Below are 24,026 nucleotides of genomic sequence, written 5' to 3' on the forward strand. Positions count from 1 at the left end.
GTCCAGAAGTGACATGGATCAGCAGGCCAAAGGCAAGGCCATGAACGGCACCGGAGATTTGAATCACCCCTTGCCCAAGTGTGATGGGGTGGAGGTACGAGGGGCCCCCACATTCCCCAGTTAGAGAGTGCGCATTCTTTCCAAGCCCACACTGGGTAGCGAGAAAAACTGGCGTCTATAAAGGAATTCTTGGTCCTGCTAATTTCTTGTAGCTGGAACTCCTGAAACGGTTTTCTCTCATTTCTCTTTCTTCCCCGAGTCTGTTCCAACCCACTCCTGCATCACGCCCGCCTATTGTATGACCTTCTAGACTGAATTCCTCTCTGCGTTAGGTCCTCCTTCTTAACTGCAGTCTTTTTGCAGAGGCCTTGTGGCCTCCTTTTAAGTTCATGATAGACACAGAACATTGGGTATAGTTTTCATCTGCTCATGGCAAGGTTTTCCAGGTGCCTTTCCACCGTCCCTGGGGAGAAGGGGCTGCTGTTTTCTCTCGGCATTTTCCTCCTGCTGTCTGTGCACAATATTGAGCATGTTCCTCAGGACTCATGTGGTGCAGGAATCCTGTTCTCCCACCTTGCTCTTCTCAGCAATAATTCACAACATGTGATATGGATAGTGCCTATCATTTGCTGGACCGGTTGTCTGACTCGCCGGTGGGAGGGAAAGATTCGTGTCTCTGGCTCACAGCTTGCCCCAGTAACGAAATCGGTGCCTTAGACACAGTCCTCAGTAAAGATTTGTTGAATGAATTAGCACAGAGGGGCTCAGAAAACCACACCGAACAAAAACAACCAAAAACAGATCCAGAATGTCGTTGGTCATTTCAAATCCCGTTCATTAAAGTGTTACTCCATTATGACAGGAAGTGTGGAAACCAGGAATCTGGAGGAGGGAGAACTCTCTGTCCAGACCATTATCTCCGTACTGAATCCTGTGTTTCTGGGGTAGGACGGAGTGAGACACACTTAATATTTAAGACACTGAGCCTGTACCCGTTTTCACACCGTTAGTAGGATATAAAAGTACCTCTTCCCCTGGATGGGGTGTGGAGGTGGGATTTGCCAAGATGCACAGACCAGTCGATCTGGCCATTTGGGTTCTAAGAGTTTTTCCCGCACAGGTGCTCACACAGTCTGCAAGGGCATGTGTATGGTAAAGAATAACTTTAAGCAGCAGTTGGTTTGGGACTAGCATTCAAAGCGCAGTGCCCACACAATAGGGGGCGCACATGATGACCCATTGAGATCAGACAGAAAAGCTACAACTATTTTTCATTTGAATAAAAGAAATGAAGCCTCACTAATATTTAATATTCACTAATATTCAATATATGAATGTTATCATATATTATCATATATCATCACTCCGTGAGCAACGTTGGGCAGATGGCCACTTAGACACGGAATGTCCTCGACGCCCCGAGGGAAGGGGCCAGAGGTTCCCGCCTCACTTGCTGATCTGCTTCTAACATACTGTTTGCAGCGCCCACACGCCCGGTTGTGTGTATTCCTAGCTCGTGCTCTCTCGTGTTGATGCACGAACAGCCGCGGCCCTTTCAGACGTGACCCTCACTCTTGCAGGGACGCCCTGGCGGAAGGAGCAGACGGCGGACTTGCAGCGGGTGCTGGCCCGTGTGGACAGCGACATCCCGCTGGTGCTAGTCAGCGGCAACCACGACCTGGGCAACGCGCCCACTCCCGAGACCGTGGCGGAGTTCCAGCGGACCTGGGGCGACGACTACTTCAGCTTCTGGGTCGGGGGCGTCCTGTGCCTCGTGCTCAACTCCCAGTTCTGGTTCGATGCCTCCGGGTGCCCGGCCTTGAAGCAGGCGCAGGACCAGTGGCTGGACCAGCAGCTGAGAGTCGCGGGACAGCGCGAGTGCCGGCACGCCGTCGTCTTCCAGCACGTCCCGCTCTTCCTCCGGAGCATCGACGAGGACGACGACTACTTCAACCTCACCAAGGCCGTGCGCAAGGAGGTGGCCGACAAGCTCATCAGAGCAGGTAACGCCCTGGGCCCCGGGGGCTGGTGGGGAGGGCCGTCTAGAGAGGGGGCTTCCAGAGCCTTCTCCCACCCCCCACCCCCTGCAGCCTGGCAAAGCAGAGAGAGGATGGGGCTTTGGGCAGAACTGGGTTCTGACCGCAGCTTCACCACTTACTGGCCTTGTGGCCTTGGACAAGCCACCTAGCCCTTCCAGCCTCAGTGTGGTCATCTGTAAAGTGGGAGTGGCAGAAGGAGCTCTCTCACGGGGCGGGTGTGAGGATTAAAAGACAAAGGGCCTATAAAGCATTACAGGAGCCCCTGGCCTACCAAGTGGTGAAGCTGTGGCAGCTGCTGGCTGCTGAGGGGGGGGTCCTGCAGGCAGGAGTGAGTGGGGTTGGATGGGGGTCTGAGTGCAGCTCTACCAACCAGGGAGAGGGGATGTTGCCAGGGTCATCTTTTCTGAACTTGCCCATCGGCTGGTGGTCTTTAAGAGCCAGGCTTCCCACCAGTGTTAGATGTAGCCCCCGGGAGGCCTGAGGCCTTATCAGCTTTCCTAGAACAAGGACTCAATTCTCCCCAGAACCATGAGAGAGAAATGCATTTAATCTGATTGAACCTGCTGTAAACACTTAGCTAATTACGTATTGAACATGCGCGCGCGCGCGCGCACGCGCGCACACACACACACACACACACACACACACCCACACACCCCATGAAGCACTGGTCGGCGCCCCTCTGTCGCCCCTCCCACGGCACCGCAGTGTGTCTGTCATGAGAACCAGGTGCTCAGCGCTGACTCCCTGCATGACCAATGACTCGGCAGGATTCTGGCTTTGATGACCATTGTCTCCTCTTTTGGTTTTAATGCCTCCTTCCAGATCTTTCCAGACTGTACTTCATCAAATTCTTCTGAAACTTAAATACATCCATTTATTCGTTAGGAGGCAGGGAGATGGGGAGGTGGCCTGAGCCCGTAGCTAGTGTTCGTTTAAAAAATAAAAAATTCTTACACTCTTCTTTTCATCTTTGAACACATTTAAATGTGTTCGCATTTACTTGCAAAATGTACAATAGGCCCTTCTGTATTTTTAAGACATTTTACAAAGAGCTTGCATAATTGGAGACATTTTCCAACTGTTCCATGGAGATGAAGTTGGAAAACTTCTATTGAGGCTTTGAAATTTCATGCCATGCTCGAGTCGGTGCAGAAAACCGTTTCAATGACACGGAAGTGAAGGGTCAGGATGGCATGAGCACCAGCACGGAGACTACTCTGTAACAGAGAATAATGCCAGAGAGCACTGAATGCCAGGGAAGTGATTCCTATCATATCACATGGTAAGTGATGTAAATGCCATCACTGTGGCTGCTCTTTGCTCGCCGTTCCTGCCAACTGCATTCTTGAGTGGCGTGTCCACGAGGGGGCCCAGCAGCACCCCCGGATACGGAGACCTGTGGACATGTGTAAAGAGAGAGCCCACAGCTCTAACTGGGCACCCACAGGAACCCCGGAGGCGGCATAGTCTTTGGCCCTGCGAGGTCCCAGCACACCCACAGCTGGTCTGTATCTTGAGGTGGGTTCCATTTCCCCGGCTCACAGAGATGGCTGTCTACCAACAGGATGCCAACCGATTGACTTAAAGCAAGACTGAAACCCTCCCCTCCGCCCCAACAGCACAGCCTCTGCCCGCGGGCGGGACAGCATGGGAAGCCAAGTCCCAGTCAGGCGCTTGCTTGCCCGGCATGAGACCAAGCAGAGGAAGTAGTTGTCTTGTTCCACTCTTAATGGCGTCCGGCTCTGGAACGCTGATGGGCCCGTCTCCAGTAGGGCCTCCTTGCCCAGAATATACTCTGGTATTTCCGGTGCCTTAACATCTCTCCAGACTGTCCACTTCCTGAGGCCACCATCTCGGCCATGGCAGCAGCTCTGCAGCCCCCCACGCTCCTGGGGCCCCGCTCTCCCCCACTGCGTCTGCCTCTTCCATTTCCCCTGGCCAGCTACTGCCCTTCGGCACCTTCTGCGTGAGGTGCCCCCAGCCCTACCCTGGGCTCTTCCTCAGCTCTCCTTGATCCCAGAGGACTTGTTTGTGCCCACTTCTCAGTCACCCACCAGACGCGGCTCCTTGAGTGTGGAGGAGCTGTCATCTCTGCGTTAGGACGCCTGGCTCGGGTCAGTTCATAACCAGTGCTTCCCCTGTGTTTGTGGAATGACTGAGGGACTGACACAGCCCATTTATTTGGTTAGCACCCACTGTACGCTGCGCACGGAGGCCAGTCCACGCTCTCACAGCGCTCCTGGGCATAGAGCTCTTCCAAGGTGCGTTCCGACTGTCGAGCATACATCACGCGGTGTCTAAGCTTTTTGCTTCGATGACGTCTGCCCTGATGCTGGCTCTCCAGCTCGAACAGCAGTCAGTTTCTCTCTTCCCACGTGGCCCTGCACTGTTCCCACCAGGCACCTTCACTTAGGAGAAGGTCCTATTGGCCACTGACGTTAGGCTCTTCACCTAAGCCTGCTTAACCTGGGAAAAGCAGAGAGCTGGGTGTCCTTGACACTGTCACCTGTCAGTTTTAGTGGCTTAGCAAGCCCGGCCCTTTGCTTTACGGCCTTCCAGACACAGAGCAAGCCAAGGGCAACGTCGGGAAGAGACCCAGGCCGCATGTGGACCCGGCTCGGTGGAAGGCTGAGTGACCTGCTTGGAACAGAGGCACGGGTAGGTGGGCCCTGATGGGGAATGTGTGCCCCCCTGACTCACGCTACAGGAGATCACTCGGGTCACAGCAGTGTAATTCGTGGACTCATTTGGGAAAGCCAGAGTTCAACTGACATTTCATAAGATCCGTGAACTTCAAGACCGTGGTAAAATTGGGGGGGATGCTGCTGTTTAATGCTGCTTTCAGCTTCTCCCCCACAGCCATATTATTCCCTCGCACTATTCTGGTCTCATTTATCTCCCTGTGTTAAAATGCCGGTACTCAAAAATATGTCAAAAGCTCATCAGAATATCAGGGTAGCTTTTAATTATGATAATTGTGTTGTTATAAAATATCCTTTTAAAGAGCACATCCCTCCCAAAACCACCATGGAGGTAAAACCCAGCTTCCTTCCAGCAAGCTTAATGAATAATTCTGAATCATTGTGTGGGATGAATAAATGATTTAATAACGAACATCAACAATCATCTCTCATTGTTGCATTAATGTTTCGAACGAGATGAGGTGAATGAGGAGGAGGGGTGTTACTATACAGTGGGCCCACGGGTGTGTTGAGATGCCTTCTGTGAGTCCAAGCTTGCGAGCCTCCCCGCTCAGGTTTCCCTAGAAACGGACTCATTCTGTTTCTACTTGGGAAGCTCAGTGAAAAACCTTCTTTGTGTGATACAAAAGCGTCAATAGCCAGCGCAAATAAACAGTTATCAGGGCAGGACAGACGCACCGATGGGAAGCCGCACCCGTAATTTTCGGTCTTCCTTTGCACTGCCTGAGGATAATCAATTTCATCACATCCACGGGATGTAGAAATTGGTTTTCCCCTTAATTCACCTGATACCTAGTTGAGTTGCAAAGACAGATAGTAGATAATGAAATCGCGGTTGAACCTGGCCGTTGTCTCTCTCCCTCATGCCTTTTTCAGCAAAAGGTTAATTTGTGACCCAGTTAATACGGATTCCAATTTAAGAACTCAATCTTAAAAAAACTAAAGTCTGGCTCTTTTAACTGACCTTGACTCCCTTGATGCCTTGATGCCTTTTCTTTTTTCCATTCTCAACATAGAGATGAGAACTGTGTAGAAGGGAGCCCAGAGCGCATTTGGCAATTACGAAAAATTCCAGTAAGTTGATCTTTCCTTCAAAAGTTAATGAGTAATTTCACAGAAATAGTTTCATCTCCAGTGTTTATGCCTCTAAAAAAAAAAAAAAAAAGCAGAAAGAGATCTTAGCCCATGGTTATCGTTTTAAAATTTCAAAGTTTGAAAGAACAAAATGGTCGGGTTTCCAGGGTCCTCTTTGAAGGAAAAATAAAACATCAGATTCTACTCTGATGTCTTATTGAGTTGGGTTGAAATTATATGTTATGTCCTGATTCCTCCAAGAAATGGAATCCTGGCTTTGTTCACCTCTGGAAGCCCAGCCCCTCGCCAAGACTGTCATGGGGTAGCCCCATCAACAATAGATTTTAGCTGAGTGGAATGGAAGTAATTTTGATGCACATACTTATCGGCAGACTCAAAGGTAATGTCCGTATTCCCTCTGGATTGATGTTGGCGAACTGAGTCTTGGATGGGAAATGTATCACCTAACTCGGGGGTCTTGGTGAACTTTTTCCGCCAAGGGGCACACACACAAAAAAAAAAGCCTTTGGGCTTTGGTCTCCATGGCAACTGCGGAGCTCCATTTTTGTAACATGGAAGCCGTAACAGACATACGTAAGCAAATGAGCATGGCTGTGTTCCAGCAAAACTCTAACTTACAAAAGCAGAGTGTGAGCTGGCAAGTCATACTTTCCCCGCCGTTGGCTTAGAGGAATCTTCACCGTGCATGCGTCTAACTCCAGAGTGCTTCTGGTGACCCACCGAAGGGTCTGCCCAGAGCGAGCCTCAGGTTCCTTCATGGAGGGCATGCCTGGGTGAGGTACCTTCCATTGGAGGCCCTTGTGGGCGGTGACATGGGGGCACTGAAGTCCTGTGCTTGGGTGTTTATTTTAATATGTGTTCGAAAAAATACAAGTAGCTGTTCAAGTGAAAGAAAAATAGTAACAGTACAGGTAGCGTGGGGGCACGGTGGACCTCATGGAGGTGGCGTCGGGGGAACACGTGTGCCGCGGCGGGAGGGCTGAGGCCGTAACACAGTATGGGGCAGCGGACAAGCTTTGGCTTCAGACAGACCCGGATTCAGATCCGTTGGTGCCACTCCCCAGCTGCACCGGGCTCACATGAGATGCCGAACAGCTTTCTGCCTTAAGTTGTCTCACTTGTTAAATGGGGGTTCTGGTCCCGGCCTCATAGGGTGGGTGTGAGCACCAGATTAAAGGGAGGCGGGGACGCGTATGTGCCTCACGAAGGGCTGTGTGCCGTGAGATGACCTTGTACCGTATTGTGAGCCCGCAGCCGGCAAATTTGCTTTACACAGGGTCTGGCGTCACCTATAGGCAGTGCCTCTGGCCCTGGGACGCCGGCGGGAGGGGCAGGGTCTCCTCGCAGGGAGAGGAGCGTGTGCCAGTGTAACTTTGTAAATGCAGAACGAAAGGAATTAGCAGCTCTTCTCGTAATACAAATACAGGAAGTGAAACTAGACAGAAAGTCTCTTAGCTCCTGGGAAGCACAGGAAGTCATGCCGTGTCTCAAGGAGTCTGAGGTTTTTCAGGGCACGTGAGGGATACAGGTTATATTTGGTTTTATCAGAAGCCAGGAGGCGCTCAACTAGATGGGAAATTCCTCTGGAATTTAGTGATGGAATTTGGCTCTTCATTACTTTTTCTAAACCAGTTAATGTCTTGCTAAACACACCTCTGAATGGTAATGTCATAATCAGGTTTTTCTGAATCTAGCAAACGTGTCCACAAGGCAGTGGTAGCCATCTCACAATGCCCTTTGTTTATTTATTTTTTCTTTCATATTTTATTGTCAAGTTGGTTTCCATATAACACCTAGTGCTCATTCCAACAAGTGCCCTCCTCCATGCCCATCACCCCCTTTCCCTTCTCCCCCACCTCCATCAGCCCTCAGTATGTTCTCAGCATTCAAGAGTCTCTCATGGTTTGCCTCCCTCCCTCTCCCCCACTATTTTTCCCCTTCTCCTCCCCCACGATCCTCTGTTAAGTTTCTCCTGTTCCACTTATAAGTGCAAACATATGGTATCTATCCTTCTCTGCCTGACTTATTTCACTCAGCATAACACTCTCGAGTTCCATCCACATTGCTACAAATGTAATGCCCTTTGTTTAAAATGCTTTTGAAGGGGCGCCTGGTTGGCAGTCAGTTGAGCGTCCAACTTTGGTTGAAATCATGGTTTCAGGGTTCATGAGTTTGAGCCCCACTTCGGGCTTTGTGCTGATAGCATGGATCTGCTTCAAATTCTCTGTCTCCCTTCCTCCCTCCCTCTTTCTCTCTCTCTCCCTCAAAAACAAACATTTAAAAAAAATTAAAATGCATTTTAAAAAACGATCTTAGTGATTGTTTTCTTTTTTTTTTAAATATTTTTATTTATTTCTAGGAGAGAGAGAGAGAGAGAGAGAGACAGCGCGAGCAGGGGAGGGTCAGAGAGAAAGGGAGATACAGACTCTGAAATAGGCTCCAGGCTCTGAGCTGGCAGTCAGCACAGAGCCCGATGCGGGGCTCGAACCCACGAACCGCAAGATCATGACCTAAGCGAAAGTCGGACGCTTAACCGACCAAGCCACCCAGGCGCCCCAGTGATTGTTTTCTTAACTGTTAATCTGGGCACCTGGGTGTCTCAGTTGGTTAAGCGTTCATCTTTGGCTCAGGCCATGACCTAAGGGTTTGTGAGTTCAAGCCCTATGTCTGTGCTGACAGCTCAGAGCCTGGATCCTGCTTTGGATTCTGTGTTTCTCTCTTCTCTCTCTGCCTCTCCCCCAACTGGTGTGTGAACCCTCCTCTCTCTCTCTCTCTCTCTCTCTCAAAAATGAATAAACATCAGAAAAATGTAACCAACTCTCAAGTGAGAACTCCTCACCTGTTTTTTTTTCTTTTTTAAATATAATTTATTGTCAAATTGGCTTACATACAACACCCAGTGCTCATCCCAACAAGAACCCTCCTCCATGCCTGTCACCCATCTCCCCCGACAATCCACCCTGAGTTTGTTCTCTGTATCTGAGACTCTTGTGGTTTGCTTCCCTCCCTGTGTGTAACTGTTTTCCCCTTCCTTTCCCCCCATGGTCTTCTGTTAAGTTTCTCGAGATCCACGTGCAAAGGAAACAATCACTTGGCCTTTTTTTTCAGCGTCTATAGAATCCAGAGTTTCTGGGCGCCTGTCAGCTTGAGGAATTTTACCGTCTTTAAGTTCTGTTTGGTCTTGAATCCGTTTTCCCAGGTTGGGTCTGTTATATGTTTTGATCGATTCACCCTAAACCGTCATGCTTGAGTCATCTGACGTCTGGCTTCATTCACTATAAACCTAGATAAGAGACCGAGTGCCGAAGCTGCATCTGGTGCGAAGGGATGGATTACATCTCTCACTTTGGAGGTATCCGTAACAGTTGGGCTAATTAAAGTCGAAATCAAGTCCTGATTGTAAATATTTATAAATTGAGAATCTGGCGTGTGGAACTGTGTGCTGCTGCCTCCCAGAGTGAAGTCAACATTTACTCATTCAACAAGTGGAAGGGGCCCCGGGCTGGGCACCGCGGAGGGGAGGGCACACAGCAGCCTGCGGTGCCTTCCGCAACCTAGTAGGTCCCCCTCAAGCTAAAAAATGATAAAATCTTGTTGAAGAACCCCACCGCGGCATTTCAGAAATGAGGCGCAAGTGCATGGGAAGCAGCAGTGACTGTTTGAGTTCACGAAATCAAAATATTATATCTTCTCTTTTTAGGTCATTTAAAAAAATAGCAATTAGCGTCATTTCCACACGAGCAGTGAAATGTCCTTTGTGAAATTGAAATATCCCTAGCTGAGCTGAACACTCCGATGTCCCATACTGGTTCAGGTATTTTTAGGCACTGGACTCGCTTTCCTTTAAGAGGCATTTGCCCCCATCGTGGCCAACAGCCTAAGTGAACATTTAGAATACTGTTATTTAAAACAGGCTAGAAACTGCTTTGTCTTGTTTTTCATAATTTTACTTAACGAAAAAGCGTTTGCATGATGATTCACTTAGAATTGAGAGAATGATATCCCTTTGGTATAGAAACGTTGAGGGTCCTGTGACCTGTCCGTCGTACAGGTGAGGCAGCTGAGAGCACACGGAGGCCCTCTGGCTCGAGTCATTTTTAAATGTAAATTATAGACACGTGAGAGGGAGGGAAGGGCCTTCTCTCAGGTGTTTCGCGTACACAGAGCGCTCCACTGTGCTGCATCGGGAGCCTAGGCCCGGAGCTCCCTGCGGTAACGTTGTCCAGCGCGAGGGGTCATGTCCAGGGCAGGCGCGACACCACCTGCTGCCTGGTCACCCTGCCTGGGTGCGGCCTCCTGGCCTGCGCTGGTGTCTCCCTCGGTGGAGCCTCGCGCCCTCCCAGATGCCGGTGATGACACCCTAATAGAGCAGCTTTTCTGCTGAAAAGGGGAAAAGATGAACACGCTTCTTGAGAGCCACGGGTCACATCCGGTTTGCTCTTGCCCTGAGGGAATCACCAGTGGCCGTGCCCCACTGTCACCACAGCGTCCCCAACAGCCCCGCGAGACATCCGTGTTCTGTCTCCACCCCCGATGAGCTGCGAAGCCGGCCTAGTTCCGTGTCAGGGTTTTGTGGGGATCGGCTACAAGAGGCCGGCTCCGTGACGCACGGTCTGGGTCCTGGCGAGGGCTCAGCAGTGAAGGTGCTGTTGGCTTCCCCGTCTTGCTGCCGAGAGCGTCAGTCCCTGACAGTCCTGTGAGGGACTTCGCGTTAGGTCAGTCGGGGCATAAGGGATGTACCGTCTCCTTCCCACAAGTGCACGCCCCTGGCCCACTGCTGGCTCGCTGGGGTACCGCCAGAGTGGGGGCCCCGGTCTTTCTGACCATGTTCTTTCTGCTACTCTTCTGCCCACCACGCTGGGGTCCCATGTCCCTGCGACAGCCCCGTGCGGTGCCACCGGTAGACGCTAGACACCGCAGGGTAACCAGCCTCCTCCGTATCAGTTTGACTTCATAAGCCATTTACAGCACAATTTACATTCACGTAATAATAATTACCACTTACTAAATATGACAGCACAGTACTTTGAGTGCTAATAAACAGTACGGGTCCTGCTGCTCTGATTTTGTAGACCAGGACAGCTGGGAGGTGGTCACGCTAGGCCCCTGTCCCAGCGCTCTGACCTCTGAGCCTCGCTGCTGTCAGGGTGATGAGCAGAGTGCGCATCAGGCACGGCTGTTGACGGCAAGATACGAGAGCGTGGGTTGGGGCCTGCCCGCCTGCCCCCCCCCATGTCTGCTCTGCACCTGTCCTTTTGCAAGGGCTCCCTCAGGAAGGAGCTGGTCCACCTCACCAGGGAGGCTTAGCACCACCCTGTCTGAGGGGTCCGTGGACTGAGGTTCGGGGGAGGTCCGCCGCAGGTGTAAGCTGCCCCTCCGGTCTCGGCAAGCAGCGGTCATTCTTCTGGAGTGAGCTTCTCAGCTCATCCTTTGGTCTTGAGCATGTGAATTATGCCTTCTGCAGACAAGCAGGGAGGGGTCCGTACCACCCCTGTAGTCCGTGGCTGGCTCCTCTGGGAAATAAGTCCGAGGGGCTCATCATACCTGAGGGTGATGGGCACCAGAAAAAGCTCACTTAAAAACTGGGGACTGGAGGTACCTGGGTGGCTCAGTCAGTTAGCATCTGACTCTTGGTTTTAGCTCAGGTCACGATGTCACGGTTGTGAGATCGAGCCCCGAGTTGGGCTCTGCACTGTGCGTAGAACCGGCTGGGGTTTCTCTCTTTCTCTCTCTTCTCTCCCTCTGCCCCTCCCCTCCCAGCATGCATATGCACTCTCTCAGAGTAAATCAACAGACTTTTAAAAAGTTGTTTAAAAAAAATGGGGACTGCAGGTCTTAGAAAATAGTGATGAAATAAAGATAAAGGTTGGTTTGGGGCGCCGGGGTGGCTTAGTCGGTTGAGCGTCCGACTTTGGCTCAGGTCATGATCTCACGGTTTGTGGGTTCAAGCCCCGTGTCAGGCTCTGTGCTAACAGCTAGCCTCAGAGCCTGGAGCCTGTTTCAGATTCTGACCCTCTCTCTGCTCATGCTGTCTGTCTCTCTCTCTCTCTCAGAAATAAATAAAACATTAAAACAAAAAAAGATAAAGGTTGGTCTGAGACATTATTTTGCAAAAAGAGACAAATCATGGCAATCCATTTCCATTTTACTTCAGCTTGTATTTTCCAAACTGCTGTTTGCTTTTGCAAACTTGCATCTACTCTTAGAATGCGTAAGGAATAAATCGAGTGCTGGCTTGGTTTCCTTGGTCTGAAAAGACTAAAATAATTGTTCAACCGCATCCTGGGTTTGACAGTAGCATCACAGAGGGTCATTTTGGCACAAGAGAAAAATAATTGCAGCTTTCATCAGTTTTCCTAAGGATCTGATCCTGAGTCCTCAGTAATCTGATTACTGCCCTTCTCAGGAACCCCCGTGTGTGCACGTGTGTGTATTTCTTCTGCCAGAGCAGTATGTGTTGACGACTTCCCCACTCCTGATTCTGACAGTTCCCCAGGTGTCATTTCCATTGGCCTGATGAAGTCTCGTGTCTTGAGTATGATATGTGACTTGCCATCCTCTGCTAGGTTGCACAGGTTGGTATTATTTGTTTTGCTTTCGAAGGGGCTTGGTTTATAAACAATCTATTCATTAACATTTTCTTGTTATTAAGAAATTCCTTCCTGGGGTGCTGGAGTGGCTCAGTTGGTTAAGTGTCCCACTGTTAGTTTTGTCTCAAGTCATGATCTCATGGCTCCTGAGTTCGAGTCCCATGTCAGGCTCTGTGCTGACAGCATGGAGCCTGTTTGGGATTCACTCTCTCTTCCTCTCTCTCTGTTCCTCCCCTACTTGTGCTCTCTCTCTCTCTCCTTCTCTCCAATAAATAAGTAAACTTAAAAAATTTAAAAGAAGTTCCTTCTTTTCATACAGCTGAGATCCTATATGAGCATTTTAGGAGAATAACGATGTCATACACATCATTACCTTGTATCATTGAAAATGTTCCTCAAACCACTGATATTTTATACTGTGTATTTTATACATACCATGTTCATTGAACCCTTTTGCCATTATTGGACAATTTAATGTCCTTAAACAGGTTGAAATCTTAAACCAGAAATGCTTGCACACTATTTATGAAATGCATGCCTATCTTGCAGTTCATGAGTTTCAAGCCCTGTGTCGGGCTCTGTGCTGACAGCTCAGAGCCTGGAGCCTGCTTCACATTCTGTCTTCCTCTCTCTCTGCCCCTCCCCTGCTTGCACGCGCACGCTCTCTCTCTTTCTCTCTCCCCAAAAATGATAAACATTAAAAAAATTTTAAATAAGAAAAGAAATGCATGCCTGAAACTGATCTTGGGAAAGCCAGATGTGACCTCCAGTCATGTTTCACTGAAGAGGTTCTGATTGGAGAAGTTACTGGAACTCTGGACTTGGGTGCTTTGCCTGTTGCTCTGTTCATCTTTACGTTTTGAACCCTGATTGTGCATGCTCTCTGCTTTTGGGAACTACGGGAACAATGGTGAGGAGCATTGGTCCTCACCTCGGAAGGCTGGGTCGAAGGGGCAAAGGGAAGGAGCCCAGAGAATTACAGTCAATGCAGCCGTCTTAGAGGGGACTTCATGATACATCAGACATTTGTTTCTAATAATTAAATTCCTCTTCTCCAGAAATTACATTTGAAGCTGTGTAAATACTTGGCCTGCTATTATTTGAAAGGGGCCTGGTTTCCCTTAAGAATGTGAGAATTGTGTCATTCTTGTTGGCTTTGACAGCCTCCATATCAGGGACTTTTCTTCCGTCTTCCTTCCTTCTTTTCATTCCTAACAACCTTTACTTCCTGGCTGTGTCTTCATGAAATCGCTCCATCAAATGTTTGCTTTGATGGGGCCACCCATTCAAGTCAGAAGATTTTCGGGGTTGCCTTCTCTGTGCCAAGCCCATGTATTATGACAAAGACTGCTTTTTGTGTGATTGATCCTTCAACACCTAGAAGCATTGTGATCAGTGTCTCCGTTTCCTGTCTTCTGATAGAAGTTAAGGAACAGGTGTTTTGACCTTGTCGAAGTCCCTGACTCTCTGGCGAAAGGTACCCATTCCTTAAAGGTAAAGGCAGGTGCCTCTGGTATAGCGTGTGGCCGTCAAAGGGGACTTGGGTATAAAAATTATATAATTACAATTTTTTCATTCTGAAAAACTGTGAAAGCAGATGTTATAAAATGTTAATATTTGTTATCTGTGGGTGGTGGGAATATAAATGTTGCATTATTATTTGCACTCATCTGAATCCTCTTTAAGTTTTTCCAAAAAAATGAAAAAAGAATGAAAAGAATCCCTGCAGTGGCATCTAGATCGGGGTTGGCAGACTGCTTCTATAAATGGTCAGGCAGTACATATTTTAGACTTTGTGGGCCAAGAGGCAAAAATCAGAGTAGATGGCTAATAGGTGGTTGTATAAACCTACCTACAGGCATTTAAAATTTTTTTTAATGTTTATTTAATTTTGAAAGAGACTGACAGGGCAGGAGAGGGGAGGGGCAGACAGAAAGAGGGAGTCACAGAATCCAAAACAGGCTCCAGGCTCTGAGCTGTCAGCACAGAGCCCGATGTGGGGCTCGAACCCACAAACTGTGAAGTCATGACCTGGGCGGAAGTCGGCCGCTTAACCAACTGAGTCACCCAAGTGCCCCTACCTATAGGCATTGAAAAAGCTAAGAAACATTCTTGATTCACACACCTTCTAAGAAAACAGTCACTGGGTTGTAGTTTCCCAGCCTCTGGTCCAGATACTTAAGATCAGTCACCATTGACACTTATAATTAATAAGGATAATAGTTACAGAGCCATCAGTTTGTTTCAAAAAATTATGTCACTTAGCCTTTTCCACGTTTAATCTTAAATGTGAAAAGCTTAAAGTCTAAGGGAGGAAAAGATTTCCTTTCTTTGTTTTTGATTGACCGTGTTTTGAGTCTTTTATTGACACACTCTGCCTCTGATGTGTGTTATCTGTTTCGCACTTCCAAATTGCCTCTGAGTTGTCATACAGACATGGCCTAAGCCTCCTGAGCCACCTTCTCCCGCTTCCGTGCCCGCTGTACTGCCTTGGGTCCACGCCTCGGTCCTACTGAACGTGTGATTCTTGGGAAAGCAATTTCATGAGCCAGAGAAAGGATGTCAGGAAGTTCACTGACAAAATAGTGTACTAATGGAGTGCCATCCTATCAAATAACTGCACGGACCTGTTAGAGAACAAGTGAAGTCTGTTATTTTGTAAGAGCTTCCAAAAGCCAGTTTATTTAGTGTTTGAAAGTAGATTATTGGTCACCCCAAAAGGAGAGTTACTGTCCTAAAAAGTGTAGAGTAGTATTAGTTCCTTGTGGCCGTAACAGGAAGCTCCTAACTCGCCCAGTGCAGAGAGTAAGTTTCTCATGTCGTAAGTAGAAGTCTGGGCACGGTTCAGGCTCCCAGCCAGGCCAGCTCGGGGACCAGGGTCTTGCTGTGATTCTGCTCGCTGCCCACCTCCACTCGCCATACACGTAGCTTTTCTTCAGACTGGACCTTCTTAGAGGGCTACCACAGTTCTGGACTTGACATTCAGAAGTGATAGGGGGCTTCTGAAAAGAAACAGAACCTCTCCCAGGACCCCAGCAGTCTCCTCGCACACAGCTTCATACCCACACCTGGGCCACAGGCCGATTCCCAGTCCATCACATGGTGGCCGCAGGAGGGGAATTACCACCTGCCACGATCTCAGCTCTGGGGAGGAGGAACCCCATGACCTCATAGAGCAGGACATTTTCCAGAAGAAAATCAGAATTTTTTTCAGCAAAGAGAAAAAGGGAAGGGCACGGGTATTGGAAGGTGGCCAGCGGTGCCTCCCGTGGGAAGGAAGAAAGAACCCCACGTCCACACCAGATTTCAGGGACAGTGCCGGAAAGCACAGTGTTTCCAGTGTGCACAGACCCTGTGCTGGGGCTTAAACACATCATCTCTGAAACTCACAGCAACTCCCTGAGGGATCTGTTAGCATCCCCTCAACGTCCATCCTCCTGGGGAGGTAAGGTAGTTTGTCATGTGGCATTTAAGTGACATGATTCACATCAGAGCTCATTTCTCTCTCTGTCTTCCACCCTCTAGTTAGTAATAACTGGGCCTTCCTTGACCAGGAACAATGGTAATTTTGTAAGGTCGGAAAACACCGGAACGCTACTTTTCTGTAGATAATATTGACACAGTGGGGAGATCGGAGTTCCTCTTCCAAGGGCACCTGCTAACATACAGCTTATGAGTTGCCTCAAGTTTGATACACTCATTCACCATCCATCTGTCCGTCTGTTCATCCATCTGCCAACAGTCATTTACAGAGCAAGAGCTCTATTCTCTTCCCTTCTGAGGATGGATATCCAGTTAAATAGATTTGCCCTGTGTCCTCACAGGCCAGTAGAGGAGGATACCAAGGTGGGAAGCAAGAACCTGTGGGATGAAAGGAGAGGAATGTGCTGGAATCAGGAGGAAGGAGAATCAACTTGTTTCAGCTGGGCCAGGACGCTGTCCTCCAGGAGCTGAGCAGGCAGCGGCTTGCAGGATGAGTAAGTTCCCCACGCAGATGTGAGCTGGAAGAAGGCATTCCAAACACAGGACAGAGCGTGAGCTGAGGCCGGAGCCCCACAGCAGCCTGGCGCGTGTGGGCGCTGCCCTTGAAGCCACTTGTGAGTAGAGCAGGACTCGGGTCATTTGGTGGCAGACAACAGGAGCCAGATCAGGACCCTCAGGTACTAGAGAAGCACGGAAAGGTTTTATGTCAATCGAGTCTCGCATTTTAGGAAGAACAACCTTGCTCGGTCTGTGTAGGATGCACTTTTTTCTTTCCCGACCTGGTTTGGTTCAGGATGCCAGCGTGACAGGCTGAACACACGCCTTCCAGACCCCTGGACCCCTAGTGTGACCGCTTGCCCCAGTCCTGGGATCTAGCCAGTGGGGCTTCCTGGACAGCTTTCGGTTGGCCCTTTTCTCTTCTTCCTGCCGTGAACTTGGACACGGTGCCTAGAAGCCCTGCCGCCATCGTGCGGTTTTGGGGACAAAGCCGTACGCTGAGGCCAGCAGAGCAGAAAAGCAGAAGGAACCTGCATGTTTAGTGAGGTCCTTGAGTGAAACCGTATCCACCCTGACCACCCGCCCCCTTTCTTTACGGCGGTTGGATAAGTACATCGTAAATTGTCCAAATGCACCTTTTATGTATTCAGGCCATTGTCGTCCTGACACATCTGGGGGCAGAGAGGAGGGCGGCTGGGAAGGCAGGGAGACAAGGGGAACTGGCCATCACAGAGGCCGTCCTGAGGGCACAGAGCTGAAAGCGCTGGGAGCGGGCTTTAGCAGAAAAGTGGTGGGACATATGGCCTGCGTCCCCGGAGCAGGTGACTGCGTGCTGGCCCGGGAAAGCCCACAAGAAGAGCGGGCATTGGGGGTGAAAGCAGTGCATGAGTCAAGTTTACCTTTTGCTTGCAGGGACGTTGGGAGGAGGGGACCTCGACTCAGTCCAACCAGTGTCTGGACTGGGAAATGGCTTGGAGTCATCAGCAGTGGGGGAGCTGAGGTCACACGGAGGCAGTGGTCATCCCACGGGAAGACAAGGGTGTGGACAGTGTCCAGAGAAGGCCACCGTGAAAAGGGCTCATGCAAAAGCACGCTAATTTGGCACATACCGTGCTCCCATCTGCCTGATGGCCATCTCTCTCTCTCTGGTTATTGACACAGAAGCGGACTTTCCTAAGACCCTCACATTTCCGCGGCAGCAGCTCCCCTCCGAGACCTCCCTGTCTCAGGTCCAGGCTAGAGCACCTTTTCCCCAGCAAATTTTGTCTTCGACACCCTGCAGAACCGCTCCGCTCCACGGCTCACTGCCACCTCTGTCTACCTCCCTCGAGTATTTTTGGATGGGTTTCCACTTTGATACATGAACATGCCATCAGTCAAAACAATCTTTTTAATGAGCCTCTTGTCCTGACAGCTGTGTTTAAGATAGGGCATGGAAGCCGGGTAATGGAAATCTAGAAAATTGTCCATTCTGGATTGAAACCTTAATGTGTGCCCCACACTCCATCTCACACACCAGCCCACCATCTTCTTTTAAAAATAAAGAGGAAATTATGAATAGCGAAAAAGATGTAATTGATGCAAATGAAAAAAGAAGATCTGATCAGATGCGTCGAGAAGGATGAGGGGAAGGTATAATTATTGAGCACTGCCCGAGTACGTCACACACAGCTTCCTGCTGTGCAGCGTTGGGCACGGCTCTCAGTCTCTCTTGATCTTCAAAGTGACCCTGGGGGGGTGGTCGATACGAGTCCTGCTTTCCACGTGACCATATGGAGGTTCAGAGAGGTTGATGGACAGGCCACACTCACAGCTTTGTCGTAGCAGTCTGAGGTTCAAGGCCGTATCCCCCTGACTTCTAACCCAAGCTGCAGCTGTTTCTTTGGCAACTAGATATTAGTATTAATAAAATACAGCTCTCCCCTTGCGTGTTCCACACAAGTTTTGAATTGCCACGTCGTCGGGAAGGGGAGAAATTAAATGGAAACGCTGAGCACAGCCTCCCATGTAGATAAACGGGAGGTGAGTCTGCATTTTGTTGGTGCATCATGAATCCTCAAATTCACGGTGGGAGGGCGGCTGCTCTGCATCCCGGGCCATGGAGGCTCAGGTGCCCCAAAGGCCGGGAAGGCTTGTGTCCTGCGTAAGCGTGAGCGGGTGGGTGTGGTGATGGAAGCAGAAACGTCACACCACACACGGGAACCGGACCCCTCTGGGTGTCGGCGTGATGGCCAGGGACTCTCTCCCCAGCTGCTCTTCTGTTGGGCTCAACCTGGTCCAGCTGAAGACGCACAGCCCTTGGGGTTCTCGGGGCCGCTTCTCTGCCTTCGAGAACCATAGTTTCACCCCCTTCTCTTGCCTTCTTGTAGTTTCAGTGAAGAGAAGCCTTGAGCGGTGAACGGTGTAATTTCTGTCGATTATTACAGAGGTGAGGCAAGGAAAGTGTAGTTTTTTTTTTTTTAATGGGAGGACATGTTTTTCTAAAAGAAAGAAAAGTATCTCTTGTGGTTATAGAGTAGGGACGAGTTGGCCTTGAGTGAAGGTCATTTCAACAACTGGCCGTTCATTCCCACCCGGTCCTCTCTGGGGAGAGGAGGCTGCGGATCCATCAGCCGAGCCAGATGTTTCACGTCCCGTGGAGCAGATATCTGGCAGATGTTGGGGAGTTACATAGTGCCCTCGGGAGGAGGGGAGGCACGGGCCCAGCTCTCAGCAGCAGCCCAGCCCGGGAATGCGTGGTGCTGTGGTAATGGAGTCGTCACCCGCCAGCCGTGGCTGCTCACCTCTGTCTGTCAGCAGGCTGGGTCCCAGCTCCTGTGGGAGACGGTGCACCCTTCACCCTGGGCAGCGCCACTTGGCTTTGGTGCTCCCTATGCCTGGGGGTCGGTTCCTGTGCTGATGGTCCCGCAGCAAACAGGACCAGATGGACCCATCCCCGAGACCTGCTGGGGAGTGGCTGGGCGATGAGACTCCCTCCTCCCAGGAGTGGTGAGCTCCCAGGTCCCCCGGCAGCTCTCTGAGAAGCTGTGCCAACTCTGATTCCTCCATGGACCTGAGCAGTCCGCGGGGCTCAAGGATGCTGAACCTGCCTCACCTCCCAGTGTAAAATACAGAATGATCAGCTGACAGCCTAAATGTTTACAGACCGGAAATACAGTTTTCAGACTTTTAGAGGGTAGTTCTGAGATCGAGCTTTGTGTCCAGAGTGAAACAATGGAAAAGATCCAGTGTTGAGTGAATAAGAGCAAGTTGCAAGTCCATAGGTATGAGTTGGCAGATCTCATTTTTGTGGAAGTGTGGACTTGTGTATATGTGTGTTGCCATAGACTTGTGACTAGTACCTGTATGATTGGCGTAGACATTTAAATTATCTGGACAATACACTCTGAACTCAAATGGGAAGAGAAAGTTAAGAGATTTTCCTGACCCTCCTTTTTTTTTTCTTCCATGCTTGTATTTTTACAATAGTTGATTTTATTTTTAGCAAGCATGCATTGCTTTTTTTTTCTTCAGACTTTTTATTTAGGAATATTTTAAAGCTTACAGAAAAATTGTCAGTTAGAAAACCCATATTCTTTGTACCCACATTTATCTGGCATTTTACCCCAGTTGCTTTCTTTTGTTTATTATTCGTGAGAGCACAAATATGTATCTCTTTTCTGATATATTTGAGGGTAAGCTGCATGCATCGTGTGTGTGTTTTATTATCCCGTCTTACACAAAAGAAAGCCTACTGTATATGCTTTCTGCACTTCCTTCACATAATTTTTCCTGGCTATCATTGCATAACATTTCATGGAGATCTTCCTGATTCTTACAGCTGCACTGTGTGTGTTCCATAGCTTATTCAGCTGCCGTCCTAAGGCACAAAGCACAGTCAAGATAAACAGTGCAAAGGAAATTTTAAAGCCACTGAAAAGAGCAAGCTGAAACTTATAATAGAAAGTCATTATTTTTATTTTATTTTTTAAACTTTATTTTGAGAGGGAGAGAGGCAGAGAGAGAAGAGAGAGAATCCCAAGCAGGCTCCACATGATCAGCATGGAGCCCTCTGCGGGGCTCAAACCCATGAACCATGAGATCATGACCTGAGCCAAAGCCAACAGTCTGATGCTTAACTGAACTGAGCCACCTAGGCTCCCCAGTCTTTGTTATTTTTCAAGTGGGTGAGGGCTGTGGGAGATGTCGAAGGCCGGGAGCCTGTGGGTGGCCCTAGGGCTCACAGAGAGGGTAATAGAGGGTCAGGAGAGCCAGCCCACCAGCTAACCTCCCTTGGTTAGTGTCCAGGGAAGGAGAGCTCAAGACAGGGATTGGTCAGACATGTGAGAGAGACTCGCTGGTGCAGGGAATTGAGGACACAGGGCAAGTCTGGGAACAAAACAAAAGCAGAGATATGTGCTCAGGATCTCAGCCTGACCCAGCCAGAGCACCAGAGCATGAGTCCCCCCCACAGAGGTGGACCCACCTTGAGGCAGGGGGTCATGTCTCCCAAGCCCCATGTACAATAATCCACATTAGGGATAAGGAAAAATTTAAAATACTATACACAATGAGACTTGATTATAGTCTGTGGCCCATAATAGGTCTGCAAAAAATACTATTATGGTCATTATTCCCTTTTCCCCCCTCCCCCACTGCACCGTAACAGCTTTATTGACATACCATACCATTAACATACCGTACAGTTCACTTAAAGTGTACGCTTCAGTGGTTTTGAGTTCGTTCACAGAATTTGCATTTACCACCACAGTTAATTTGAGAACATTTGCATGGCCCTGTCCTTTTGCACACTCATGTCTTTCAGTCATTGGCTGTGCCTCCAGCCAAGGCTTTGGTTTAGTCCTTCGGGGCTCAGGGGAAGGACAGCAGTGAGCCATTGCAGCCAGCCGTCCTGGCAGCTGGAGGATGGACGCACCAGCCTGGAAAGGGACCTGGCAGGGACACTGACAACATCCACCAGAGTAAATTGTGTGAAAGGCCTTCGTTAGGAGTGAGATGACAGGGATTATCCATCACGATAGAGGAACATGGAAGAGAGCAGTTACTCAGAATTTCTGGATAAACAGAAACACCGTGTGTTGTTCTGGACAGTCTCCCTTTTAATCGTTGAAAGGTTCTGCCTTATCACCAAGAAATGCAGTCTCAGTGACCAAACTCTCACATCCTTTGTAGAAGGAAATTTAAGTTGATTTCTTTCCTTAAGAAGAACTTGACAGTCATATCAAAAGTCTAAAACTATGGGAACATGGAAGACTAAATCTTCCCCCTGAGATCAAGAACAAGGAAAAGTTGCCTGTTTTCACCATTTCTATGTAACAGCATATCGGAGGTTCTAGTCATTACAAAAATCAAGAAAAAGCATAATAATCGGAAAAGAAGAAATAAAACTGTCCCTATTTGCAGATGACATGATTATTTAGAAAATCCTAGGAATCTACAAAAAAATTACTAGAACTAATAAATACTCAGCAAGGTCTCAGGATATTAGATTAACACAAATACAAATCAATTGTATTTTTATATGCCAGCAACAAACACTTGTCAAATGAAATTGTAAAATATTTCAATTTGTAGCAGTACCAAAAATCATAAAATATCCAGGAATAACAAAGGACAGGTAAGACTTCAGCCCTGAAAACTATAAAATATTGCTGAGATTAATTAAAGAAGACCTAAGTAAATGGAAAGATAGACCATGTTCATGGATTGGAAGACTGTTATTAGTGTTGCATTTTTCCCACATTGACTTGATTTCCCAAACAAAATTCCTGTAGTTTTATTTTGGATAGAAATTGCAGGCTGATTCTAAAATTTCTGTGCAAATGCAAGTTACCTATAATAATAAAATGATTTTGAAAAAAAAGAACAGAGTTGAAAGACCTACCCTACCTGATTTCAAGACTATATATAAACCTACAGTGATCAAAACTGGCATTTGGTATAAGAAAAACAGATTAGTGGAACAGAAAAGTAAGTTTAGAAATAAACCCCAACATATATGGTTAATCTGTTTGCATTAAAAGTGCTGAGGCAATTCTGGAAATAAGCCTAGGGTCCATCAGCAGTTTTGAATGGGTAAACAAAATACAGTGAAATATTACCTAGCAATAAAAAGGATGAACCCTTAGTATATACAGTAATATGGATGAAATTTTCAAAATCATGCTACGTGAAAGAAGCCAGACCAAAAATGTGTGCATGCTATATGATTCCATTCTATAAAATCCATATTAATCTATAGCAATAGCACATCACATGTTGCCTGGGACAGGATGTTGGGAGGGAGTGACTCCAAAGGAGCACAAGGAAACTTTTGGGAATGATGGGTGTGTTCATGATCTTGACCTTGATGATGGTTTCCAGGTGTTTATGTGTGTTCACATTGATCAAACATGTGAAGCTTATCGTCCTTCACTTATACTTGAAGCTGAACCAAAAAAGTAGAGCTATGCTTTGACCTAGCAGTTCACCTTCCTTGTAAAATTTGAGAGCTATTGATCCTAGACCTACTTTTTTTCTTTTTTTTTTGGTATATTTGTATTTGTGGTGTGGTTCATTTTGCTCTGCAAAAGGGTCTTGTTGTCTCAGTGCTTCTATTAAAGAAATATTCAGTGATCTAAGTAATTGATATAATAGTGGCTTTCCATCATTAGGAGCCTACTATGTGCAAGGCACAATATAGCTATTTCTCACAGCAGCAGCTTTGCAAGGTAGCTGTTACTATCTCCGTTTTTCAGATGATGAAACTAAGGCCATTCAGTTAAAAAGCGCCAACACTGGATTGGGTTTCCACCTCTGCCCCCCTCCAGAACTGCACTGTTCAATGTCATACCCACATGTGGCTGGTCCAGATTGAGGTGGGCTCTAAGCATAAAACACACACTGGATTTTCAAGACTTGGTATGAAAATAACATACAATGGGTCATATTTTATATATTGCTTCTGTGTTGAAGAACACTTTAAATATCGGGTTAGATAAAATACGTAACTAAAGTTAGTTTCACCCGTCACTGTTTACTTTTTAAAATGCAGCTACTAGAAAATTTAAAATGACACAAGAGGCTCCCATTATGCTTCCCGTAAGCAGGGCCACTTCAGAACTCCTTCCGCTTCACGTTGTCTGTAATAAAGGACAACCGGAAAGTTCATTCAGCAGAATGAACTTCTATTCAGTATTCATTCAGAATACTTCTCTTTCTTGAGTGTCAGCTATATGCTGGTTAAATTTTGTAATTTCTCTTACTGGCACATGCACTTACTGTATAAGCCCATTAGCTATTTAACTTCAAGCAAAACTTGTCAACATACAGTCTTTTTAATGTTTCAGATCTGAGTTAGTTTCTTAGATGGAAGGATGGGGACACTCTTAGTTTCTTGTAAATCTAGAAGTCTCTTTCTGACCATTAGGACAGATGCTCATGTTTATTGAATAACTGAGTAATTGCTTATAGAATAACTTTATGCTCATTAAAGCAGTGTTCTCTGTTGGGCAAATACACTCATCTCTCCTGGTCAGAATGACATTCGTAGTTTATAAACCACAAATTACTGCTTTCTTGATTTGTGAGAAGTACAGAAAGAAACTTCTAATTTTTGGAGAATTTTAAGAAACCAT

The 24,026-nt window shown here is 47.9% G+C and overlaps 1 protein-coding gene and 1 long non-coding RNA gene across 2 annotated transcripts in view; one reads left to right on the plus strand and one right to left on the minus strand.

The window, feature by feature from the left end:
- The window catches only part of CPPED1 (calcineurin like phosphoesterase domain containing 1), a 103,168-nt gene that overhangs the window by 65,714 nt on the left and 13,428 nt on the right, over positions 1-24,026 (plus strand). The window contains exon 3 of the mRNA XM_039233623.1: positions 1,581-2,003. Within this exon, the coding sequence (XP_039089554.1) occupies positions 1,581-2,003 (423 nt within the window). The remainder of the gene's footprint in view (positions 1-1,580; positions 2,004-24,026) is intronic.
- On the minus strand, positions 2,707-6,312 carry LOC120232732. The gene is made up of 3 exons (XR_005528632.1): positions 6,201-6,312; positions 5,709-5,890; positions 2,707-2,901 (listed from the first exon to the last, which is right to left on the minus strand). It is a non-coding gene; the product is annotated as an uncharacterized LOC120232732 (long non-coding RNA).

The sequence above is a fragment of the Hyaena hyaena genome, unplaced genomic scaffold (genome assembly GCF_003009895.1).
Source record: "Hyaena hyaena isolate Hyena2069 unplaced genomic scaffold, ASM300989v1 scaffold_76, whole genome shotgun sequence".
NCBI lineage: Eukaryota > Metazoa > Chordata > Mammalia > Carnivora > Hyaenidae > Hyaena > Hyaena hyaena.